General features: G+C 36.6%; 1 protein-coding gene across 1 annotated transcript in view; it reads left to right on the top strand.

The window, feature by feature from the left end:
- Positions 1-25,519, top strand: part of LOC121864652 (GPI inositol-deacylase-like) — a 42,788-nt gene that overhangs the window by 6,687 nt on the left and 10,582 nt on the right. The window contains 12 exon segments of the mRNA XM_042363818.1: positions 812-832; positions 835-1,034; positions 1,778-1,834; positions 1,837-1,917; positions 4,730-4,873; positions 6,565-6,729; positions 7,152-7,411; positions 10,989-11,124; positions 17,213-17,481; positions 18,054-18,161; positions 20,162-20,273; positions 23,576-23,679. Of these exon segments, the coding sequence (XP_042219752.1) occupies positions 812-832; positions 835-1,034; positions 1,778-1,834; positions 1,837-1,917; positions 4,730-4,873; positions 6,565-6,729; positions 7,152-7,411; positions 10,989-11,124; positions 17,213-17,481; positions 18,054-18,161; positions 20,162-20,273; positions 23,576-23,679 (1,657 nt within the window).

Genomic DNA, 25,519 nt, shown 5'->3' on the forward strand with positions numbered 1-25,519 from the left:
CTGCAATGAATATGCCTGAGTTCATATATTTGTTCTTAGGAACAGAATAGCTTCAGTCGGAGTCGGAGTCTGGACAATTTTACCGACTCCGACTCCACAGCCCTGAAAATTTCATTCCACTGTACCTGTGCATAGTGAACAACCACACAAACAAATAAACAGACACTGCGTTATACAGTACCCCGGTATACTGTATATATATTAGATAAATAGGGGAATGTAGGCTACATAATAATAATCATCAAAACATTTAAGTTTTTTATATTAGGGCATGAACTTTACGCCACTAATTTGAACTCAATCTCCATTACAGTGTATTGTCATTATATTATACTGTACTTACAATGTTTGCAAAATTTTTGTTGTCAGACAATCAATTTTCATTGTGACCATTTTACACTTTTCATGCACCTGGAGTTTCACTGATTGTTTTTCTCTTTTGGTATATGTTGTTGTTATTATGAAACTTAAACTGGGCTCATCATTTAACTTATCAATTTGGAGGTCTTGTGAATTTTGTTCTGTAATGTTTCATAGGTTTTGTTCTTTGATGTTCATATCTAATGTTCACATTTAGCCAAGTACACTTGAGGTGATATCATTTTGCAGGACATAATGAAAATGGAAACTGTAAATATACCAAGTATTTTGTATGTGGGATTCATGCATTAAATGTAAAAGATCAAACATCTTAGAGCGTTATTATTTTAAAATGATTCTTCTTGGTTCAAGTAAAGAAAGTTGTTAAGGTAAGAAAGTAAAGATCTATGAGATTTTTTTCAGTAAAGTAATTTTTTTTTTCATATTTCAGTGCGATCTTTAGCATCTGTGGCATTCACAAAGCTCTTGATGATGAAACGGACTTTCACTTTGATTTCTTTACTGTTGACATCAATGAAGAATTAGGGGCATTTTATGGACCAGCATTGGAGAAACAGACAGAATTTGTTTCCATTGCTGTGAACCGCATCCTCAGGTTGTATGGTGATGCTCCAGTTACACCCGAGTCTTTAATCCTTGTTGGTCATTCTATGGTAAGTTTTGGTCTTTGTATTTGTGTATAGTCTTTTAAGTCGTTAATCCTGTTCCAACATTTATTTCTTGTATATCGGTTAAACACACCCTTTATCAGTTTTTAGCTAATATAAGAATCCTTAAATTTGGAATAAAGTAATGCTGCAAGAGTTCTTTAACTTTCCTACACCAAATAAGATATCTCAGATGCAGTCTTTTGACTGACCATCCTTCAGTGTAGTGGCCCATCTTTGAATAGGTTCAATGTATTTATGTTGCACATATATTATTGTTTTCTTTCATTTGGTATCATCCATATTTTTTTCACTAAACCAATAGCATTACTTGACAGATATTGTAGATGGACCTTTAGCCTTTTCCATATTTGTTCATTTAATTATATTTCAGACCCAGACTTCGCTGTTGTATTTGAGTTAATTTTAATTCATCTGTAATTTTCTCTTCTGCTGTGTATAAAATTCTCCTATTTATGATGTAAAACTCAGTTGCCATGCCTAGTTTGCTTATGTTATAAATGTACATCATTATAGCCATATTTTTTCCAAGTAATTTCACTCCTCCATGCTTGACTTTCACCCACACTACCACTAAACACTTTCAGCTTAACAGTGTCAATAGGCTTATTAAGCAGTCATTGAGATAATGAAATACAGTAATGTTTTTCTTACTCACCTTAAAGCATAAACAGAGTACTTATAGATGTACAGGTTTTTCATTCTTGTAACTTTTTTTCATTCTTGAGGGAGGTTTGGTAGCAAGAGCAGTGTATACAAATAGAAGCATAACAGTATCTACGGTTGCCCACTCATCATTACCAAGGCTACACCACACACCCGCCCGTTGGTGATTTTGGACCAACACCTTGAGCAATTCTATGAGAAAGTAAGGCCCTCTTCAAGCTGTGTTATGAAGCCACTGTTAATATGGTAACAATGAAACTAACTTTAATTTTGATACTTAACCTACCTAAATGTTTCTTTAACATGCTAATTAATATAGAAGAGTAAACCCTCGATTCCTCAGTCTCCAAGTGTACAATTTTAATTTATACAGTAGTAAATTTACTGTATACTGTAATCCTTGCTTTTCTTTTAAAGTGCTTCTCTACAACATTGCTGATGAATTAGGGAATATAATTTCATTTGCATTAAGTCATTACAAAGTTGTTTTGAAATTTGAAAGAAAAAACAAGGGTGTGTGCATGTGTTTGCGTAGAAGTGAGAAATCCTTACCTGGTATCTCCATCTCACAAGATAATGTGCTTTTGGCCCTTTACAGAGCCCTACCCATTTTGCTTCCACTTTTATGGGCAATTACTGTATTATGATAACTACAAATGCTGGATATGACAAGGGCATGTGGGTATGATGTAGACACAACAAGCCCATCACCTGACTGACAGGCTTGGTGTGGTCTTCCAAATAACCCGTTCCTCTATGACACCCATACTCACAAATGTTGGTTTACTGTATGTCAGTGACCTCATTTGGTGTGTCACCATTGATCTTAACAATACTGAGAGTGATGTTGACAAATATTAAACCGACAGTACCATGCAAAAACATTTAATGTACAAACAAACACTCAAACCATCCTCTGGGTGATGTGACACAGTTCAGCCGGGCAGTCAATCAGCTGACTCAAAGACGTGTGGCTACTGCCGCAGGTGCTGTGTGTATGCTGTGACATCATATAGGAGGAGGGAGAGTGCGGCTGGTGCTGAATCGGCGACACAGTTACAGCTAACTGTGTCAGTACAAATGTTCACTTTCTACACATATGTGCCCATGCTCTTCATATTTCTTAATTTATAGTATTATATTATATATATTTATTTTTTCTGGGCCACATCAGAGTACAATAAAACCTTGATAAATCGGACTCCAATACACCGGAATTTGCTTTTTTTGGACTGAGATGCTCTGGTCACCAGAAATACTAAAAAAAAAAAAAGTACCGGTAAGAAATGGGGAAGATTAAATAAAAAATATATTATGAAATAAACAACACTTACTGAATACTGTACAGTTGTCTAATCAGATTTGCTATAGTCCTACTGAGAACTAAGACACTTGAGTATGTAAGCAGGCTGGGGCTGATCAGGTGTTGCCACATTCGTCAGGTTTATTTATTTATTGATTCAGTAGTATTATATTCTCATATGATTGGCCTCTTATGGTTCATCAAAATTAATAAAACATCTTCAGTAATAGAGAAAAAATACAATACTCTATGTAATTTGTAATATGACTTGAAAATAAAAGGGTAAGCTGTATCAGAAGGTTATTTACTCAAAATGCATTCGTGTGAGCTTTCAGTCGACCAGCTTACAACAGGGGTCACTATAACACACTGTACCGAATAGTATTTGATATGAAGATACCTTCTTTAAAACGTTATTTACTACCTTTGAGTTTTATATGATATCTCAGTTTGGCTACTATTAATGAATAAACCAGGGGATTTGCAGATGCATAATATTTTACTCTGTGGTGATAAATACACTACAATAGTATTTTTTAAGTGGTGATAAATACACAGCCAATCAGCTGTTTGCTCTTTGTAAACAAATCAGTATGAAATGACTTATCTTCAGTGTGGGATTCTTTTTTCAGGAAATTTGATTCTTTTAGGATAATATTTTATCAACATGGCACCAAATGATCCTAAATTATATGAGAATTGTTGGTGGAATTGCATATAGAAGTGTTAAAGGAATCTTGTGGGAGAGAGGAGGAGGGAGCCACCCACCCCTCTGCCAGCTGCTCCCAGATAAACATTTGTCTTCCACATACAATATACTCCTACACTTATTTGTTCTTATTTTTATCTTAATAGTACTGTACAGTATACACTTTTCTCTTTATTCATAAGACAAATTCTGTGGTTACTTACATATAACACTTTACACTAAATAACAGTCATCTCAGTGACAACAGTTGTTGACAACCAGACTTTGATGTCCGATTTTCAACCCAGAGATTTGTGTTTCACATTTGTTTATTGTTTTATTGTTTTAATAACCTTGTTATACACTTAAAGACCTTAATTGTTGTAATGCAGTAATAACATAACAACTGATTTTCTTTAAACAGTTCAGATTAGCAGTGTTATATCCAACTCCCTCCACCCCATATATTCCCTGTTTTGGGACTCGCATTTTTCGAAATGGGGTCTGCCCCCTATTTATCGAGGTTCTACTGTATTGTAATTATTTGATTTATATTTTTTTCTAAAATGAATATGAACAAGTGATGAACATGTTGAGATAGTGAGAGATGCTGGGTGCCTTGGCTTGCACGAAAGTGAGACTCAAGCATAAGGGTGGTTCAGGGAGTCAGACGTGTATAAGCGGGGTCGCATGCTAAGGATATGCGTATTCTGCGACCCTACTGTATACAATATTAGCATTCATGTGCACATCCAGTGACCAACTGTTGGCCACACACTGTCAAATTAAAAATATCTTAATTCTGTTAGATATACAGCATATGTAGTGTAGAGTATACTTTACCTGGGTACCGTATATCAAATTTCTGACATTATCTACTTCCCAAAAGTTTCTTGGTCTTAAGCATTTTGGTTTCCTGTTACTCAAATGTACCTTATATACAGTTCCATTCCTAAGGCAGGAACTTGTAATTTTCTTGATGTTATCATTATTTATAATAGAATTTTTACTCATCTTTTTCAGGTTAACACATATTGGACCATGGAACGCCCCTTTGACTTAAAGGATGTTGTGCTTGTATCTATTGGAGGTGGTAGGAATGATGTACAAGTACCAACATCACACACTCATACACCTCTTGCTGATATTGCAACTACAACATCAGATGTAAGTTTTTTTTTATTCTTTCTCAAGAGATCAATGTCTTGATATTTTTTTTATACAGCAGTATGTCCCATGCTGCCAAATTTCTAGTTGTTATAATCCTTTAACATTTCTGAGGATTCCTTTACCCAGTTACAGTAACCTGTTCTTTCTTCTTATGGTTATTTTCTCATTGTCTTTAGATGCATCCATAAATGACCATTCTCTCCTTATTAGCTTTGTCACTAACTCAAGAATCAATACTTCTTGCCGAGTGATCAAGAATTCCACCTTCTTGGAATGACTTATGAACATTTATTTTGGTTCCTTCCTGTAAGTTTTCATAGACTCCTGTCTTCATTCTCTCACTACTTTAAATATGCTATATGTCTCTACTGTGCATTACAGGTATACAGTACCTCTTTTAGTTCTCTAATTACATTCCCAGAAAATGGACCACTAAAAGAAACAGCTCTACTAGAGGACGTTATAAAATAGTCCCAATAAAGATGCATTCATGACAGTGCTTTTACCCATTTCACTCACTTTTAGGGAATTCTTAATTATAAATAGACTATTTATTTATTTACTTATTTTTTTTAGATAAGTATGCAATGACATTTTCTTTATACAGTGGTCCCTCGGTTAACGAGCACAATCCGTTCCAGCAGGTTGCTCGTTAACCGAAAAACTTGTTAACCGAAACCATTGTTTCAATGGGTTTTTGGGTAATTGGTTCCAGCTCACCGAAAATTGCCTAAATTCAACAAAAAAGGTAGAAAAGTACACTTACTTTGAGGTGTGTATGTAGAAGGCTCCTGGATGATGATGATGATGATGATGGGAATTAGAATGGGGGTGGAGGAGAAGGGAGAAGAGAAGGCATTGGGGTGGAAGAGAAGTCTCCCCATGGCACCATTTCACCCATAAAATTTTAGTTCTCTTGGTGTAATTCAAGATTATTTTCTTAAAATCAACACTGCACTGCATTATATATTGTCAATATGTAAAATAAATTTCAAAATGACCAATAATTTGCTTGGAAACACAGAAAAAAAGCGTTTAGTTGAAGAGAGTCTCACGCAAGATGTTACCTCCACTGAAAACAGAGAGAGACTAATGCCTGTCTGGTGTGTTAACATGGATAGTAGTGAAGCATGCATTGTCTCTAGATGTGGATAGCAGTTTAAAGACTAAGTAGTACCTTTTTTCTTCTTTTTAGAAAAGCAAATCACATCTTATGGGTTAGTTTTGTAATTTTTATACAGAATTAACTTGTTTCTTACTCTATGATCTGATGCCTTCCATTAAAGTAAATCCATAAGTTTACAGTATGATATCTTCCACAACTGAAGCAATTTACTGGGACTGGTCAATTATATATGACATGACAGGCTGACTCATGAAGTCAACAGCATTACCAAGTCATCGCTTGTGATCTGAAACAGGTTGACCCCAACCACAAAGTGTCAGGGCTCAGTGACAAGTGTTCCTGACATGCCCAATATAATTATTGTGTATACAGCATTCAGTAACAACATTACCCTTTATTCTCTTCTCGGCTGTCTTCTTGGAATTCAATATGTGATGTGAAATTGCACCTGAATTTCAGTCTCAATACAGGGTATTTTTTTTTTTTTTTTTTTTAAATTAATTACCTGTATAGCACTTTGTTTCCAGTAATTAACAATTGAATAGTGAATGTGGATTTGCAGGTTCCATCTTGTTGGGTAACCGCTGACCATCAAGCCATTGTCTGGTGCCGGCAGCTGGTGTTGGCAGTTGTACGAGCTCTGTTTGATTGTATTGATCCACGTACGTTAATGCTAACGACCAACAGGAAGCTCATAGTTGATGTCTTTGACTATCATCTTTCAAAGGTTTGTATACTTTTTTTTTCTCTTTTTGAGTCATATTGTGTTATAGTACAGTACATTTTTTATGCTTTCTATCTGTCAAGGTGATTACAGTCCCAGGCATGAAAACCTTATTTCACAAGTTATGTTGAATGAAATAAGGCCATTCTAAGGGTTTTACTCACAGCTAGAATACACTTTATGGATTCTTCTTACTCACTTTGTTCATTATGTAAATTGGCATGTTTGGGTACAAATGTTTTGGGTGAATTAACTCCGTTCACTTTAGCTCTTCCACCACTACAATTTACACATTGTGTGCCCTTTTAGACACCCCATGCATTTAACCATTTCTTATCCCTTCCATTTTGTTGATCCCAAATGCAATAATTTTTCCTTTCTAATAATCTAAATTATAGATTACATAACTGAATATATCTTTTCAGAGGATCACAGGAAAACGCTACAAGAGTGCTTTTTACCCGACTACTATTGAGTTTGACAAAGAGGCAGAATGGAAGGAATTGCCAAAACGCCAACATACTCATGTAGCTAAAGCAACACCACATAGAACCTATCTAATGATCCCTATAAACCCTGGTCATCAGCTGTATCATCAGGCAACCATTGTTGCTACAAATCTGGATAGTAAAATCTGGGTCATGGCTTGTAATGCCAACATTGTACAGAAAGAGATACGAAAGTGGTAAGAAGCGAGATTTATAGTTTTTCATTTTTATTAAAGTACTGTAATAGGTTGGATAGACTTAGTGGCATCCCCATTGTGAAGGGGTTAGGTGTCTATATCTTTGGGTTGTGCTTATTATCCACAATGCTCGACTTCCCTTTGATTTTCCAAATTGTATGAATCTGATTCAGGGTCAATGAGAGAAATTTTAGGTTCCCTTAGGGTTTTTCTGAAGCACTATGTATTGAAAGTCCCCTTTCTGGTAAGTAAACATTGAAGCCCGCCTTTGGCTGAGTTGCAAATGCATGAAACTTGCCTCATTTAGGTGCATTCCTGTACTCCTTCATACCTAATCTTGGGACATGTTTGAATCCTTCAGAGGATATAAAAGCTGGATAACTGTCCTGGCTGTTTACTGGAGACAGCTGGGTGGTTTAAAATTTTCCCATTAAGTCTAATTTACCCCTCAACCATCAGTGATTATTATTACTGTTGGTTAACTTCAAATTGAATTCCAAGGTAATGCATCCATGTAAGTGGTTCATTTTTCTCACCCTTATTTTTTTTTATCCCATTACAGTACTTCACTTATTTTTATGGTTTGCTCTTACAACTCCAAATATTTTAAGACTTTTTCCCCAGAGTCTGATATCTTGCCATGTGGTGTTTTGCTTCCATGGCATAGACTTCAGGATAAGGATTATGGGACAAATGAATAAAAATTGAGGCTCTAATAGGCTGAGCAGATTAGCAGAGCCCAGCAGCCTGGGCTTACCCAGACAAGGGGCCAGACAAGTGATTTTTCATGTCCTTGTGCCCAGCACTTGCCGGGCAGATAAGTTAATATTTTGAAAGGAAAATACCCAGACAGGAATGTGTAAGGGGCAGCTCGGCCCCACCTCATCGTACATGTTTAACCAGTGAGGTTCATCAACCAGCGAAGTGTGTGTGCTTGACCTGATGCCATATTGTGACATCATAGCTTGTCCCTCCTATTTTAATTGGTTTATATTCCCAATGAACTGACTTGAAAATTTGTATACCGTATATCACGGCCTATAAGACGAAATTTGAACATTAAAAAAATCTGCCCAAAGTTAGGGGGTCGTCTAAACCACCAAGTTTAAAATTCTTACCTCTTAAATATTGTGGTTTAGTGTGTCAAGAGTGGTGATGAAAACATCGTAAGCCACTCACAAGGTCTTACCACTAATTATTTTATACTGAAACTTACGTTTGGCAAGCTGGATTCAAATTAAGATTACCGGTATATTAAAATAATAAAAATGTATTATAAACCTGTCTAACATACCGTAAAAGAGATTTATACCCCTGTAATAAACACAGCTATCATCACACACCCCTCCCCACGCCCCCCCCATTTGCCAGTGAGGAGACAAGAAAGGAAAAGTGCATTAATTCTTGAAACTATCGACGGTTAATTACAGACGCTCAAGTGACGTCACTAGTGTTTACACTACACCAGCTGGTAATATTTGATGCCATTACTTGAAGTGAATTGGCCTTATTTTAAGTAACTAACTATAAATAAATACAAAAATTAAAAAAAAAGATCAAAACTGAGAAATAATATACTGTATGTATGTTGTGTTGTCAAAGTAAGAGGAACAATTGTGTAAGTACGTAATATTTTTTCACTCAAATCCTAATGAAACACTACTGGAGAACATTCCTTTGTCGCAAAACAGTTTATAAATTAAAGAAAATAATTACAGTGTGTTTAATATATTACAGTATATTATAAATAAATAAATAAAACAAATAATTCGGTAAATCTATTTAAAGTAAATGGAAAATAAGCAAACATGTTATTTACCAAGACCCTTCCGTCTGGCTCAGGGTGAGATGGAGGGGAGATAACAAGCTATTTATAGCCCATTTGAAGTGACCAGTACCCTAATGCACCATAAATAATTCATTGAACATTCATTTTTTGTACATAGTATATTCAGTATATATATATATATATATATATATATATATATATATATATATATATATATATATATATATATATATATATATATATATATATATATATATATATATATATATATATATATATATATATATATATATATATATATATATATATATATATATATATATATATATTTGTGTAATAAATGTATGTAGTAAGTACATACTGGTAACCTTTTTCACTCAAATCCTAATGAAACACCACAATTAGAATACGGTGGTTGCTGTTGAACCACATGTTGTATAAATAGTCACACCACCGAGACGAGGGAACACTCCCACCACGCTTCAGTGACGTCACTAGTGTTTACACTACACCAGCGGGTATAATTTGATGACATTACTTGAAGTGAATTGGCCTTATTTTAAAAAATCAAGGATGGTTGGTAAAGGACTACTGAGTCAGTGGGTAAGTGTCACATTTGGGGTACTGGTCTTATACAGCAAATAGAGCTCAAAAGCTACTTTTTAAATGGAAATTTGGGGGGGGCGTCTTATGCACCCCGCCGCCTTATAGGCCGTGATATACGGTAAGAGCTCCCACTGATTGCTGTGTAACCAGAATTGTGTTGCAAACTGAAGTGAAAACTTCAACATGAATAAGAAGCAAGGAACTTTGACTGGGTGCATTTAGACCAGCAGTTCCCAACCTCAGGTCGCGACCCAAATCAGGGTTGCGGGGTGTCCTCAGTAGGGTCGTGAGGGGCCCTCAGACAATTAAAAAAAATATAGTACTTATCACAAAGTCAAAAAAAAATTTTGCTTAACATTCAAGCTATATAATATATTATATGCCTGAGGGTCACGACACTGCATTGTTGGGAAATTTAGGGTCGCAGCCAAAAAAGGTTTGGAACCACTGATTTAGACGGACACAGGTGATCTGTGAGCTAATAAACACAATAAATTTGAATGTTTAATTGTTTATTAAATATTTCCCATAAAAAACTGTGCAAGCAAATTTTTTGAGGGGCACTTGCTTGGGACAAGTAAATGTTCCACATAATCTGCACAGCTTGGGCTCCAACCTGCTTGTTATGTACAGGGTGTCCATTCATACCTCTTCTATTTTTAATATTCTTGGTAGATAGAATAATTAAATTTTTTGCATTTTGTTTGTTAACAAATAAAATTGTATATGTTCTTCAGTGTGACTCAACATGTGCACTATTAGTGGACTGTAACACACCTATTTGAAACATAACAAATTAGCACTGCTGCCATATACAGTAAGTGTGGTCCAATGACTTGGACCTGTAAACAAGTTAAAGATAATAATGAGAGCTGCCTGGCTACTGGTGGGTCATGCTAGGAGATAGGATTTCGGGATCAATCACTAATTGTTAATATTACTAATAATAATAATAGATGCTTTGGCTAAGTGGACACAGCACTCATCTCTTATTCCATGGGACACCCTCAGTTTCCACAGCTGTTAATGGGTACTTAATTTACAGCTGGGGAAGTGAAGGTGTTTGAGTGCAGTGCTGATCACACCACCTCCTTTGTATTAATAAATGGGTAAGTCTACTGTGTGTTGTATCTCTATTGTCTGTGAAACTTACTTTACCTGTAGTAAACATTCTCTCTATAGCTTGACAGGTGAAAACTTATCCAGTAAAACCAAGAAGTTGAAGGGTAAATTGAAGACTGTGGAACTAGACATGGGGACCCTTGGAGCAGCTGGTCACACACACATCATTGTCCACATTCCTACAACAGATGAGAAGGTTAGTTCATTTTATTTAAAGGGTCTCTTCCAATGAATTATTAGGGGTCTGGGGTATGGAGGGACTGCCTGATGAATCCTTTTGTCCGTCATAGAGAATGCCTGTACAGTGACCCCTCGTTTAACGTAATTTCGATTAACGAACTGCCTTCCATAAGGATCTTCAATTCGGTTAACGAAAAAAAAATTCGGTTAACGAAGTTCTTACGAACCGACCTCATGTTTTCGCTTGCACTGACCGGGCAACCAGCTTTAGTATCAGTCCGCCAATACATTAACCGGTTCTAGGGCTTAAATTCCTTACTATTTTAGTAAATATCAAGAAGTTTATGCTATTCAATAATTTTAAAAGTTTAATATTCAATTTTTTAGTCATTTTAACAATTATTGAACATAATTGAAGGTAAATGACTAGTTTAATGTGCGGCATCCAGCCTCTTAACACACCAAACAGGAGTTAGTCTCTCTCTGTTTTCACTGGAGGTAACATCTTGCTTGAGACTCTCTTCAACTAAATGCTTTTTTTCTGTGTTTCCATGCAAATTATTGGTCATTTTGAAATATATTTTACATATTGACAATATATAATGCAGTGCAGTGTTGATTTAAAGAAAATAATCTTGAAATACACCAAGAGAGCTAAAATTTTATGGATGAAATGGCACCATGGGGTGACTTCTCTTCCACCCCCATTCTAAATCCCATCATCATCATCATCATCCAGGAGCCTTCTACATACACACCTCAAAGTAAGTGAACTTTTCTACCATTTTTGTTGAATTTAGGAAATTTTTGGTGAGCTGGAACCAATTACCCAAAAACCCATTGAAACAATGGTTTTGGTTAACGAACTTTTCGGTTAACGAACGACCTTCTGGAACGGATTGAGTTCGTTAACGGAGGGGTCACTGTAGTCATAAAAAGACCTTGAAAAGTTTTGGAATTTGAAAATGACTGCTCAAGACCTGAAAATTAATCATTATACTTTGAATATGGTGAAAAATCTGTGAAAAAGGGAGTCCATAAAAACAGGTAAAACAGAGAAAAATTAGGAACTCTACGCCCTTCCCCTCAAGTGAAAATAAATTTGTTGTAGCAATTGTTTAACCCCCTTTTAACCTCACCATGAGCAGATGTTTTAATGTGCCTCATCCCCAGAAAGAATATAAATTTGGTAAATATTACACTGTACCTTGCACAAATTTACTAGTATTCACAAGTACTGAATATCCTTTATTAATGTGGCTTTTTTAATGATTTCATATCACTTCATGCCTTTCACAGTCAGCCCTCAAGGCAAGTGAAAATGTAAACAAAAATATATATACAGTACTGTATATATAAAATAAGAATGATTTGATGTTGCCGATAAAGGCAAACTGATGAAATATAATAAAATGCACATTAATGTATGTATTGTAAGTTAATAGTTAAAAAAAAAAAATTTTTTTACAAAAAGTACAGTAAGTCCTCGCTCAACGTCGTGGTTCCGTTCCTGGAAACCGCGACATTAACGGAATAAATTTTCCCCATAAGAAATAGATAAAATACGGGAGTTACGTTCCCGAGCCTCCCTTTGCCCCATGAAATACATTACATATACAGAAATTCAATGGTATTTATATAGAAATTAGTTTATATATACAGTATAGTCTCGATTTACGTGGATTTCCTTTACGCGGCACCTGGCCAGACCGGCAATTATTAGTTATGCGGTACATTCCATCATTTACGCGGGAAGCGGCGCGGGCATGGTGCGCACTAGGTCGCCCAGTCAACAAAACATTCCCGCGTTCTTCACCCGCCACCCACCACAGCCAGCCGAAGTCAGTGATAGTGAGAGTGAGGATATGGACTTTGAGGGGTTTGACAAAGGGGCCCTGCAAGCCTCTGTGGTGGATAGTGATACAGGTGATACAGGTGAGGGCCAATAATCTGCCCTCTACCTCGGAACCAACCCCCCATCCCCGTGTGCCCAGCCATCTCTTCTACTAACGTAAGTGTTAAAACACCTAATATTATTGATATTTCTCTTAAATATTAATTGTGTGTGCATACCATCATAAAATTAAGATGTTATTTTTACTACAACGTACGTACAGTGTCGGTAAAAGGGTAGTTTGGGGGTCGGCCCAGTCTCTATTTCAGTTAATCCCATATGTTCTGTTATTTCGTTTACGCATTTCTCGTTTTACGCGGACCTCCACGGGTTCAATTGACCACTTAAACCGAGACTATACTGTACTGTATACAGTGGTCCCTCGGTTAACGAGTTGCCTTCCATAAGATTCTTAACTTCGGTTAACGAGCAATCCCTCGATTAACAAGTTTCTTACGAGCCAACCTGAACATGATTTCGCTTGCATTTGGCGGTCCACCAGCTGTAGTATTAGTCCGCCAATACAGTGACCCCTCGGTTAACGAACTCAATCCGTTCCAGAAGGTCGTTCGTTAACCGAAAACTTAATTGGTTATTTATCAAAACTTTGAAAATAATTTTGAAACACCTCCAGTGAAAACAGAGAGACTAACTCCTGTTTGCTGTGTTAAGAGGCTGGATGCCGCGCATTAAACTAGTCACTTTACCTTCAATTATGTTCAATAATTGTTAAAATGACTAAAAAATTGAATATTAAACTTTTAAATTATTGACTAGTATAAACTTCTTGATATTTACTAAAATAGTAAGGAATTTAAGCCCTAGAACCGATTAATGTATTGGCGGACTGATACTAAAGCTGGTTGCCCGGCCAGTGCAAGCGAAAACATGTTGAGGTCGGTTCGTAAGAAATTCGTTAACCGAATTGAAGATCCTTATGGAAGGCAGTTCGTTAACCGAGGCGTTCGTTAAACGAGGGGTCACTGTACAGTAATCTGTTCTAGGGCTTAAATTCCTTACCATTTTAGCAAATATCAAGAAGTTTATACTATTCAATAATTTTAAAAGTTTAATATTAAATTTTTTACTCATTTTAACAATTATTGAACATAATTGAAGGTAATGAAACTAGTTTTATGCGTGCCATCCAGCCTCTCAACACACCATACAGGCGTCAGTCTTTGTATCTTTTCAGTGGAGGTAACATCTTGCTTGAGACTCTTCAACTAAATGCCTTTTTTCTGTTTTTGCAAGCAAATTTTTGGTCATTTTGAAATTTATTTTACATATTGACAATATATAATGCAGTGCAGTGTTCATTTAAAGAAAATAATCTTGAATTGCACCAAGAGAACTAAAATTTCATGGGTGAAATGGCGCCATGAGGTGACTTCTCTTCCACCCCAATGCCTTCTCTTCTCCCTTTTCCACCCCCATTCTAATTCCCATCATCATCATCCAGGAGCCTTCTACATACACACCTCAAAGTAAGTGTACTTTTCTACCTTTTTTGTTGAATTTAGGCAATTTTCGGTGAGCTGGAACCAATTACCCAAAAGCCCATTGAAACAATGGTTTCGGTTAACGAGCAACCTTCTAGAACGGATTGTGCTCGTTAACCGAGGGACCACTGTATAGAACTAAATCATTATGTATTGTACTCACTGATGGCCGGAGTGTGTTGTGGGTAGGGGAGCGGAGGAGGATGGCGAGTCACTGAGACTTGGCAGGTGCCTCCTCCTCCCGCTCTGGCGGGTTCCTTTGCTGCTGTTTGCTTCTCCTTGCTTGCAGGCTGTTGTGAAGATGCAGCTGCTGCTGCTGCCTCTCTGCGACAAAAAAAAGAACCCAGCATTGACTGCTTAGTGCTCCTCTTCTTCTTGTAGGTTTCACTGTAACCAGCAAGACTGTCATCAATGTTGCGTTGAATCTTTGAGTTACGTTCTCTGTTTGGGTCGTCATCAATAAAGATTTTAATTCCTTGCTGAATCATGTTGAACGCTTCTGCCATCCTCTTGGTAGTTAACGTTCGTTGTGTTATTTCTTCCTCGTCATCGTCTTCAACGGGTCTGTGTTTTGTGAGGTGTTGCAAATCCTCATTAGTTAGCTTTTCTGTATGGGATGCCAGGACTTGCTCAATATTCTCTGATTCCAGCTTATGAAAGCCTGCCTGTCTAGTCAATCTGAGGATATCCCTATTCACTGCTGGGACTAAGTCCATGAATCCCATAAAACTGTTGATGCACTCAGGCCACAATTACGCCCCACACCATTCAGGCAACTTTCTGACTCTTCTTTTCATGCCTTGCCAATGTTGTCTATTGCATGAAGAATGTTGAAGCCCCGCTAATATTCTTGGATCGTAGGTTTATTTTCTCCATCAGTAGCGGTTAGCAGTTGATCCATGGTACGCCGTAAATAATACGTCTTGAATGCCTTGGTCCATAGGCTGCATCAGTGCTGTCATGTTGGGAGACAGGAAGACAACTCGAACATTTTCATGTAAGTCGTCGATATTGGGAGGCTGAGCTGGATCACTGTCAACGACAAGAAGAATTTTGACATCTAGGTTCTCCTTGGCACAGTATTCCTTCATTGCAGGGACGGAGTATATGGTTAACCACTGGCTAAATATGGCGTTGGTTATCCATGCCTTCTTATTTGCCTTTTAAATGACAGGAAGGTGTTTCTTGGAGTAGCCTTTTAGGGCAGTGCGAGAAATCAGCATAGGCTTCAGCTTAAAGTCGCCAGCAGCGTTCGAGCCAAGCAGCAGCGTCAAACCTGGCGCTCTTTTCTCTTCCTTTGAGATATAGGTTCTATCTGGCATCCTCTTCCAAAAGAGACCAGTTTCATCCATATTAAACACTTTCTTTGCTAAGTAGCCTCCATCCTCGATAATGTTTTTGAATTCAGGCGGGAATATCTTGGCAGCAACCGTATCTGAATTCGCAGCTTCATCAGTCATCTTAATATTATGGAAGTTATAACGGTGCTTAAAACGTTGAAACCATCCTCGGCTGGCCCTAAAGTTCTCTTCCTTTGATCCTTCACCCTCTTCTGCCTTTAAGTCGTCAAATAAGGATTTTGCTTTATGCTGGATAACTATAAGGCTCACAGTGGCATTGCGTTGATTCTGGTCTTCCATCCACACAGCCAGCATCTTTTCCATCTTTTCAATCATGGAACTTCGAGTATGACTTATCTTTGTTGCACTCAGCGACTTATAACGAAACAACGTTAACAGCGGCAATGTTAAACGAAGACTTGCTGTATTCCCTATTTAATGCTTATTATGCTTGCTTTATATGTGTGTTTTTTTCTTGCTTGACAGTCTGAACGACAGAGATGTATCAAGGGTGGATGGGAGTTTTTGGTGGGTGGCTGATCCTTAAACCCCCCCCCCCCAATTTATATTCTTATGGTATTAATTGCTTAGAAAACCGTTGATTCACTATCCGTTGACTTTTCACAGTCCACATATGTGTCAGTTATCTGGGTATACATGTAGTTGTGTTTTGGGTTATTGTGCAGTACATGCAGGGTCTTATATTTTGATATAATAAAAAACAATTTTCCACTCATTCAACCGTTTAAAAAGTTCCTACAGATCATTTTGCAAGGATGCAGTGTCTTCATGACTTACCACTTTCCTGTAACTCTTAGTGTCATTAGTAAATTTGAATCTGTGACTCAGTGTATTTTGATCAGTACAGGAAGGTTCCATTTAACAAGCAATATGTGTTCCAGAAAACATGCTTGTTAGGGGAATTCTTATTCAATGGGACCCATTTTCCATAGGTTCTGACCAAACTGGACAGTAGTTTCGTGAACCGGAACTGAATGGGTGTCATAAAATCCATCATAGATATATGATACCTTTGGCTTTGTGTGCCAGATCCTGCTGTGTCATCTTCACTCTCAGGCCTTCATGCCCTCTATTATCCATGAGGTCAACCTCTATATTTGATATGTGATTTCTTTTATAATCTGCTTGTAACAGTGAGGTAGACTGTAAGGTTAGACCCAGCCAGACTAATGTAGGGGTATGAAAGTAGTCCAATACCATGTGAATGTTGTGAAGTCTTAATGGGTAATATCCTAATTTTAAGATGTAGTGCATTTTTATTTATACAATTAAACAGACTAAATAATCTATTACAGTATATTAGGTTATACTGTAGGTAGTTTATTCTGTATGTATCTATAATTACAGGTGCAAGTTGCCATAGATATCCACAGTAAGAATGGACGGCAAAGAGCCATTGATGTGCCAGCTTTTTTTCGGTCATTTATGCAGACTTTGATTGTGGATACCACGCCTCAGAAAGCTCTGTCTTACAATGTAACTCTAAAAGGTTTACAAGATATGTGGCAGTCATTTAAGATTATTGTGCGACCTCGCTCTACATGTGCAACAGAAAATGTACCAGTGGCAAAGATGTACACACCATGGGTTCAGAAAGAGTCTTCCCTGGAGAGTAGGTAAGTTTTGATTTTGTAAATTAAAACCATATAAATTTATATATGCTCACATTGTATAATAGTCCATCTTTTTTCATATTGTAAATAAACCACATACAGGACTGTACAGTATACTGTATATGGGGCCTGAAGCATTCATTGTGAATGGTTGTAGCCCCCAGTTAGGATTGGAGTTCATGATCTGGGATGGCCTCACATGTTGATGGGGAGCTTGGTATCATCCTACCTATTTACCTATAGGTAAGAACAAACTATTAAACAATTTCCTTCTTTTTATGGAAAAAGAAATAAAGCCAGGGTATAGTGCAGCAAAAATAGGTAGTGATTTTAAAAGGTTTCCTGTTAACATAATGCTACCCCTCACACCACCCTAAAAAAATCATTGCTAATTCAGAAAATTTAAAGCTGTTTATTGTCTTTTGCTTACTATTTTAAATTGCATAGAATTTTTTAAAACCTAAATGTCTGAAAGAACAGTAATGGAGTTGTGCTTTCTTTCAAGTAATTTATAAGTGGGTAATCCATTTTGAAGTAATCTTGCATTAATTTTTATCACGTATTATTTGTTTCAGTGGTCCAGGTATATCCTACATTGCTGAGCTCAGTATTCCACCTCTTGATGATAATTCCTCTGCGAGTATCCAGTTTATTCTGAATCCTGAATGTACTTACTCCATACTGTAAGTTTTTTTAGCAATATTGTGTTGTATTGATAAACTTGGTTCATACTTTTATTACAGTTTATGATTAATGAGACAGGAGGAGTTGCAAGTGAATGGGTATAATTAAAATATGATGCCATGGTTATTATACTTGTATATTGTAGCTAGTTTATCTATGAGCCACTGCATTTAACATAGGCTCAGCCAGATAAGGAAACCTGTTTCTCATTATGGGTGATTCCATAATTCCTGATGACATTGTAGATTTTTCTGCCTTACCACCCTCTGGCGGACTGCTCTTGTACAGTAAGTCCTCGCTTAACGTCGTGGTTCCGTTCCTGAAAACCGCGATGTTAACGGAAACAACGTTAACGGAATCAATTTTCCCCATAAGAAATAGATAAAATATGGGAATTACGTTCCCCAGCCTCCCTTTGCCCCACAAAATACATTACATATACAGATATTCAATGGCATTTTTATAGAAAATATATACAGTGATCCCTCGATTAACGAACACAATTGGTTCCACAGAATCATTCGTTAACCAAATACGTATTTCGTTAACTGAATCTATTATTTCAATGGGATATTGGGTAATTGGTTCCAACTCACAGAAAAAGTACGTACAAAGTACAGTATTGTATACCGGTAATAGAATTAACAAAACATTAAATATAAACTAAATACAGTACTGTGCTGTACAGTACAGTATGCTGTATAATAATAAATAAAAAACCATGGAATACTATATTTTAACTTACTGTACTTTGAGGTGTGTACGTCGTATTCCTGGCAGCTTTGTTTACATATCAAACAGCCTTCTTCATGTTTCATAATAATTTATGCACTGTATATTATCAATATGTGAACTAAATTTCAGAATGACCAATAATTTTAATGTAAAAATGCAAAAATATTCAAGAGACCAACAAACTGGATGTTCACTCCACTGTAAACAAAGATAAACTGAGAAGCGTTGGTGGGTGATTCGATCAGCTGATTGTCACATAAAAACTGTTCCCTGTACAGTATATATTATCAATATGTTAACTAAATTAGAATGACCAATAATTTTAATATAAAAATGCAAAAATATTCAAGAGCACATCTTTCTTGATATTTCCTCCACTGGAAACGAATGTAAACATAGAATCAATTACTGTATTGGCAGACTAGCCGATCAGCTGATGCGCACAACAAAGAGTGTTTCTCATAAGGCTTTTGTTAATCGAAGTTTTGTTCGTTAATGGAATTGAAAATCCTTATGGGAGCTAATTCGTTAACCGAAATTTCGTTAATTGGACTGTTCGTTAATTGAGGGACCACTGTATATATAAATAAACTAAATCATTTTGTATTGTACTGACTGATGGACAGAGGTGGTGGAGCGAGTGTGTGTGGTGGGTACTGGAGCGGAGGAGGAGGGTGGCTAGTCACTGAGACCCGGCGGGTGACTCCTCCCAGTTTAAAACCTCCATTTTCGTAGCAAGGCTAATGGTCTTACGTAGCTTCTTCACAACACTAGCATCAGTAGCACTTGATGGGCGCTTGGAAGCCATTTCGAATGGTTAGAGTACAGTAATAAGAGCAGAAATTCTGTACTTAAACACGCACGAATGCTGTGGTAGCTTAACAAAGTTTGGTGATGTTTAGGGACGCCGTGACACTCCGTGGGTGAGAGCATAGTGCGCCAAGGTGGGAGAGGGTGATGCGCCGTACAAAGTAGCCCGTGACGATGTTATACTGAATCGGCGGGACGTTATCCAAATCATGGGTATCTAAAGAATAGCGACGTTATCGGGGGCAACGTTAAACGAGGACTTACAGTACTAGTAATATATGTTCTCCTATTAGGGGGATCCTAGAGCCTTTTGTTTAGGACACAAGTGTCTCCTAGTGATGATGTGTCTTATTGTCTACTGTGTGTAGATTGTAAAACAATTTTATTTAAAGAACTGATATTCTAAAAGCTTAATGTTTGTCCTGCAGTTGTCTTGATTTTCAATATTTTTCAGTATCCAGGGCAGCTTTATTGGAGTTTTCCGGCGTCTTGTGTGGCTGTATGGGTCCCAGGTTCCCACCTACTGTGTAATTCACCTCCTCCTCACCCTTGCCAAGCAGCTTCGGGTAAGATGTATTAAACTGTTTGACTGAAGCATTAGTAGATTCCATAAGGTCAATCATCTTAAAAATCCGACATTCGGACAATGGGTCTTAGTATTTACGTACAAGAAGTAGTTACCGCGGCGTAGAGGGGATGCGGAGCGGTGCGTGGGGAGTGATGCGTCACCCAGGCACCCGCCTTGAGGGAGTGTCAATATTTCCTTACCCTCACCTCAGTAACCTGTGTGATCAAGTGCAAACTTTTTTTTTAGCTTATTAACTCTTTTATGGCCCTTATCATGGCTCCCAAATACAAACCTGATGCAAGTGATAGTAGTACATCCAAGAAAAGGAAAATAATTACAAAGGAAGTGAAAGTTAATGCAATTAAACATTCTGAAAAAGGCAAAACACCCTCAGTGATTAGTAAGGCTTTGGGTTTCAGTCGTTCAACGGTCGGAACAATTTTGAAAAACCAGTGCCTTCAACTGTGATAACAAAACAAAGAAGTGGATTGTTAATTGAAATGGAAAGATTGTTTGTGATATGGGTGGAAGATCAAAATCAACAGGATTTGCCTCTTGAGTCTAGCCTTGATTCAGGAAAAAGCGAGAAACTTGCATGCTGACTTGAAGGCTAAACATGGTGGTGAAAGTGATGGGGAAGATTTTGTTGCTAGTAGGTGTTGGTATAGCCAGTTCATGGTGAGGGCAAATGGTGTTTTGAAAAAAACATTGCCCACAGTTTGTCCACGATTTCAGGGGCTCTGAAAATGATGTTGGGAAGTGATAAAGACAGTGGTAGACCTTAGGAACCAACTCCAGCTTGATATTCATGAGGAGGATATCACACAGTTGCTTGAGTCTCATGCTGAAGAATTAAGCAATGAGGACCTGATTAAACTGGAGAAGCAAATTTTGTCAGAGGATGTAGAGGAAGCTGAAACTTCAGAAACAAACGGATTCATTACAAAAGAAATGGCAGAAGGTTTCAGGCTTATTGAAGAAGGATTGTTTAAATTTAAACAGCAAGATTCACCAATATTCATAGAGGTATTACTGAATATCTATGCTGCTACTGAGAGATTTATGACAAAAAGAAGAAAGTTTCAGTTCAACCAACCCAATAAAGCCTTTGTCACTCCCATAAATGCCCATCTCTTCATGCAAGCCATTCCCAGGTTTCAATATAAGTGTTAAACTTTAATTTTTACTTTTATTTACTGTATTTTGTCATTCAATATCTTCCTTTCTCTTAAATTAAGTGATTCAAGATGTATAAAAGGACTTGGGCAATGATATAGTGCACAAAGGGTAGGTGTTCCGACTTACGTACATTTCCAACTTAAGGACGGCCTCGGGAGCAGAACCTGTTCTTAAACCGTAGACCCCCTGTATATGTGTAGCTACAATTTTCACTTACAGTATAAACATCAGGGATGCTGCCTCCTCACTAACAAATGGTCTCCTACTGTTTTATGTGTCAGTGATACTTTGTGGACTTTATTACTCATAGAGCATGAAGGTATTTTTAGGAGTTGGGGAATTTGATTATTTTTGTGCATAGAAATTTTAATGTACTGTAATTTATTTGTGATCCTTATCATAAAGATGTGTTTTTTATGGTTAATTTTGTATGCAGAATATATCTTGATTTTAATGTAATTACCGTGATATCACGGCCTATAAGGCGGCGGGGTGCATAAGACGCCCCCCCCAAATTTCCATTTAAAAAGTAGCTTTTGAGCTCTATTTGCTGTATAAGACCAGTACCCCAAATGTGACACTTACCCACTGACTCAGTAGTCCTTTACCAACCATCCTTGATTTTTTAAAATAAGGCCAATTCACTTCAAGTAATGTCATCAAATTATACCCGCTGGTGTAGTGTAAACACTAGTGACGTCACTGAAGCGTGTTGGGAGTGTTCCCTCGTCTCGGTGGTGTGACTATTTATACAACATGTGGTTCAACAGCAACCACCGTATTCTAATTGTGGTGTTTCATTAGGATTTGAATGAAAAAGGTTACCAGTATGTACTTACTACATACATTTATTACACAAATATATATATATATATATATATATATATATATATATATATATATATATATATATATATATATATATATATATATATATATATATATATATATATATATATATATATATATATATATATATATATATATATATATATATATATATATACTGAATATACTATGTACAAAAAATGAATGTTCAATGAATTATTTATGGTGCATTAGGGTACTGGTCACTTCTGATGGGCTATAAATAGCCTTCTTTATCTCCCCTACATCTCACCCTGAGCCAGACGGAAGGGTCTTGGTAAATAACATGTTTGCTTATTTTCCATTTACTTTAAATAGATTTACCGAATTATTTGTTTTATTTATTTATTTATAATATACTGTAATATATTAAACACACTGTAATTATTTTCTTTAATTTATAAACTGTTTTGCGACAAAGGAATGTTCTCCAGTAGTGTTTCATTAGGATTTGAGTGAAAAAATATTACGTACTTACACAATTGTTCCTCTTACTTTGACAACACAACATACATACAGTATATTATTTCTCAGTTTTGATCTTTTTTTTTAATTTTTGTATTTATTTATAGTTAGTTACTTAAAATAAGGCCAATTCACTTCAAGTAATGGCATCAAATATTACCAGCTGGTGTAGTGTAAACACTAGTGACGTCACTTGAGCGTCTGTAATTAACCGTCGATAGTTTCAAGAATTAATGCACTCATTTACTGAATATTCTTTGGAAAAAAATAAAATTTAAATCAATTATTTATAGGAGATAAATATTATTATGAGTAAATATACCGATACCGGTATGCATTACTGACCACCTCCACGGCTCCTCACTGGCAAATGGGGGGGGGGGCGTGGGGAGGGGTGTGTGATGATAGCTGTGTTTATTATAGGGGTATAAATCTCTTTTACGGTATGTTAGACAGGTTTATAATACATTTTTATTATTTTAATATACCGGTAATCTTAATTTGAATCCAGCTTGCCAAACGTAAGTTTCAGTATAAAATAATTAGTGGTAAGACCTTGTGAGTGGCTTACGATGTTTTCATCACCACTCTTGACACACTAAACCACAATATTTAAGAGGTAAGAATTTTAAACTTGGTGGTTTAGACGACCCCCTAACTTTGGGCAGATTTTTTTAATGTTCAAATTTCGTCTTATAGGCCGTGATATACGGTAGTATGCATCTTGTTGAATATACAGGACAGTACAGTACATCCATTTAACCATTATTTTCTTTCCTTTTTTTTCAGATGATTGAGAAGGATGGATACTGTCCATCATTCTTTTCATCCATGCTTAGCCTCACACCTTTGGCTGTTGTTCCTTTTGTTAAAATCGGCAGCCTTGTACTAAAGTAAGGATTAGTTTACCTGAATTTATTTTCATTAATTTATATATATATACTCTAGAGTGGGCATTGTTTTTTAAAACAATTATTCTAATTTCACAGTTTAGTAAAACAAAATAGATTTATATTTTTCCCCTCACAAATTTAATAAGTGTTTGCATGTCCTTCACCTCTGTGTTGTATTTGTTGTGGTATAGGGATGACACTCACTCACATGAAGTAAGAGGTTCAGAAGTAGGGATGTGCTAGATAGTGTATTTTACAATCTGGCCAGATACCAGATAATTTAAAAGATCCAGCCAGATATTATACAGTATTACCTCTCTGTCCCAAAATTCATTATACATTATACCAAACAGCTTCTCAGATTCCAGTACTGTACTGCAATTTCAATCAATAAAACCTCTGTACAGACTGAATTTGTTATACTGGTATACAGACACTCCCCAGGTTACAGATGGGTTCCATTCCTGGAAACTATCCATAAGCCAAAAGTGACCCTTTTGTTGGTAATCATTGAACACGCATAATGTACATACAGTAGACCCTTGCCGGTTTTACAGTTCGCGGTTTCAACTATTCGCAGTTCATTCCCTTAAAATTAGTAATACATAGTTCTGTCATGTAAAAAATAAATAAAAAATTGGGTACCGGATTAATTGAGCCACAGCGATGTCATTAATCAGACGTAATCCATTATTCAAAATTCCATATCACCAGGGAGGCACAACTGTTCAAAACAACAGCCAGCATATTACTCTAACACAAATTGGCTTATTTAAGATCATAATAAATTAGTTCAAGTAATATTATACTTATGATGTACTATCCGTAAATTAAGTTTTTTTTTTTATTTAAAGTGTCAATAGATAAAGGTAAGGTTCTAAACTCTAGAAGCTTTCAGAGTCGCAGAGAAGATTTTTTAAGGTTCCCTAGACCTGACTTACGTGTAATGGCATGGATGGCCTTGTACGGTGCGAGATAAAGTGGATGATGTGTATAGTGTACCATATATACTTGAGTACGATTTGAGCTTTTATGATAAAATTTTTATGCAAAAAGCAAGTGGTCAAACTATAGGTTCATAGTATTTTTAAGGGTAAAATTTCATTCATTTCTGCGGGTCATTTCCGGTGAACCATAAGCTACCTGAGATGCTCTTGTGTTAGACTAACATTACCGAGCTGTGAGATGTTATGGTTATTTTCAACTCATAATTTTGGGTAATATGTGTAACTTTCTTCATTTTTTATTTTGCTCAGTTACATGCACACACAATCCTTCATACATATTGTTTAGAGAAGAAGTAAAGAAGTAATTATCATAAAGGTCAAACGCATAAAGGGAATAAACATTTCTTTGCACACGAGTTAGGAGGTTGAGCTGGGGGAGCGGGAAGGAGCAAAATGTGTGTGTGGGGGGGAGAATTGCTATGGTGACTAGTGAGTGTTGAGACGGCCAATTAGCCAGCGTCTATGCATGGTGGTTATATTAAACTTGCATTTAGCTTTTCTCGGGACACGTCTTTAGGGTGTTGTGTCACGCTATGAACTGGTGGTTGGGGGGTAGCATCACTTCCAAAGGACATTAACGAAACAGCTGACACACACAAGAGGGTTGAGTGTGAAAGTTAATGGGCTGTCAAGTCAAGATGGTGTGATATAAACAATTGCTTATTCTACCTTAGATGGTCATTACTCTGGGTGATAGAATGTATACTGTATAATGAATATATGTTTTTACCCCATATTTATATAATACTTCTGTCTCTATATGAGACAGAGGCTAATACATACAGGGTATCATAGATCTGTGTTGAGATATTTCTTCCTCTCAAAAGCCCTTC

The sequence above is a fragment of the Homarus americanus genome, unplaced genomic scaffold (assembly GCF_018991925.1).
Source record: "Homarus americanus isolate GMGI-L3 unplaced genomic scaffold, GMGI_Hamer_2.0 scaffold51859, whole genome shotgun sequence".
NCBI classification, from domain to species: domain Eukaryota; kingdom Metazoa; phylum Arthropoda; class Malacostraca; order Decapoda; family Nephropidae; genus Homarus; species Homarus americanus.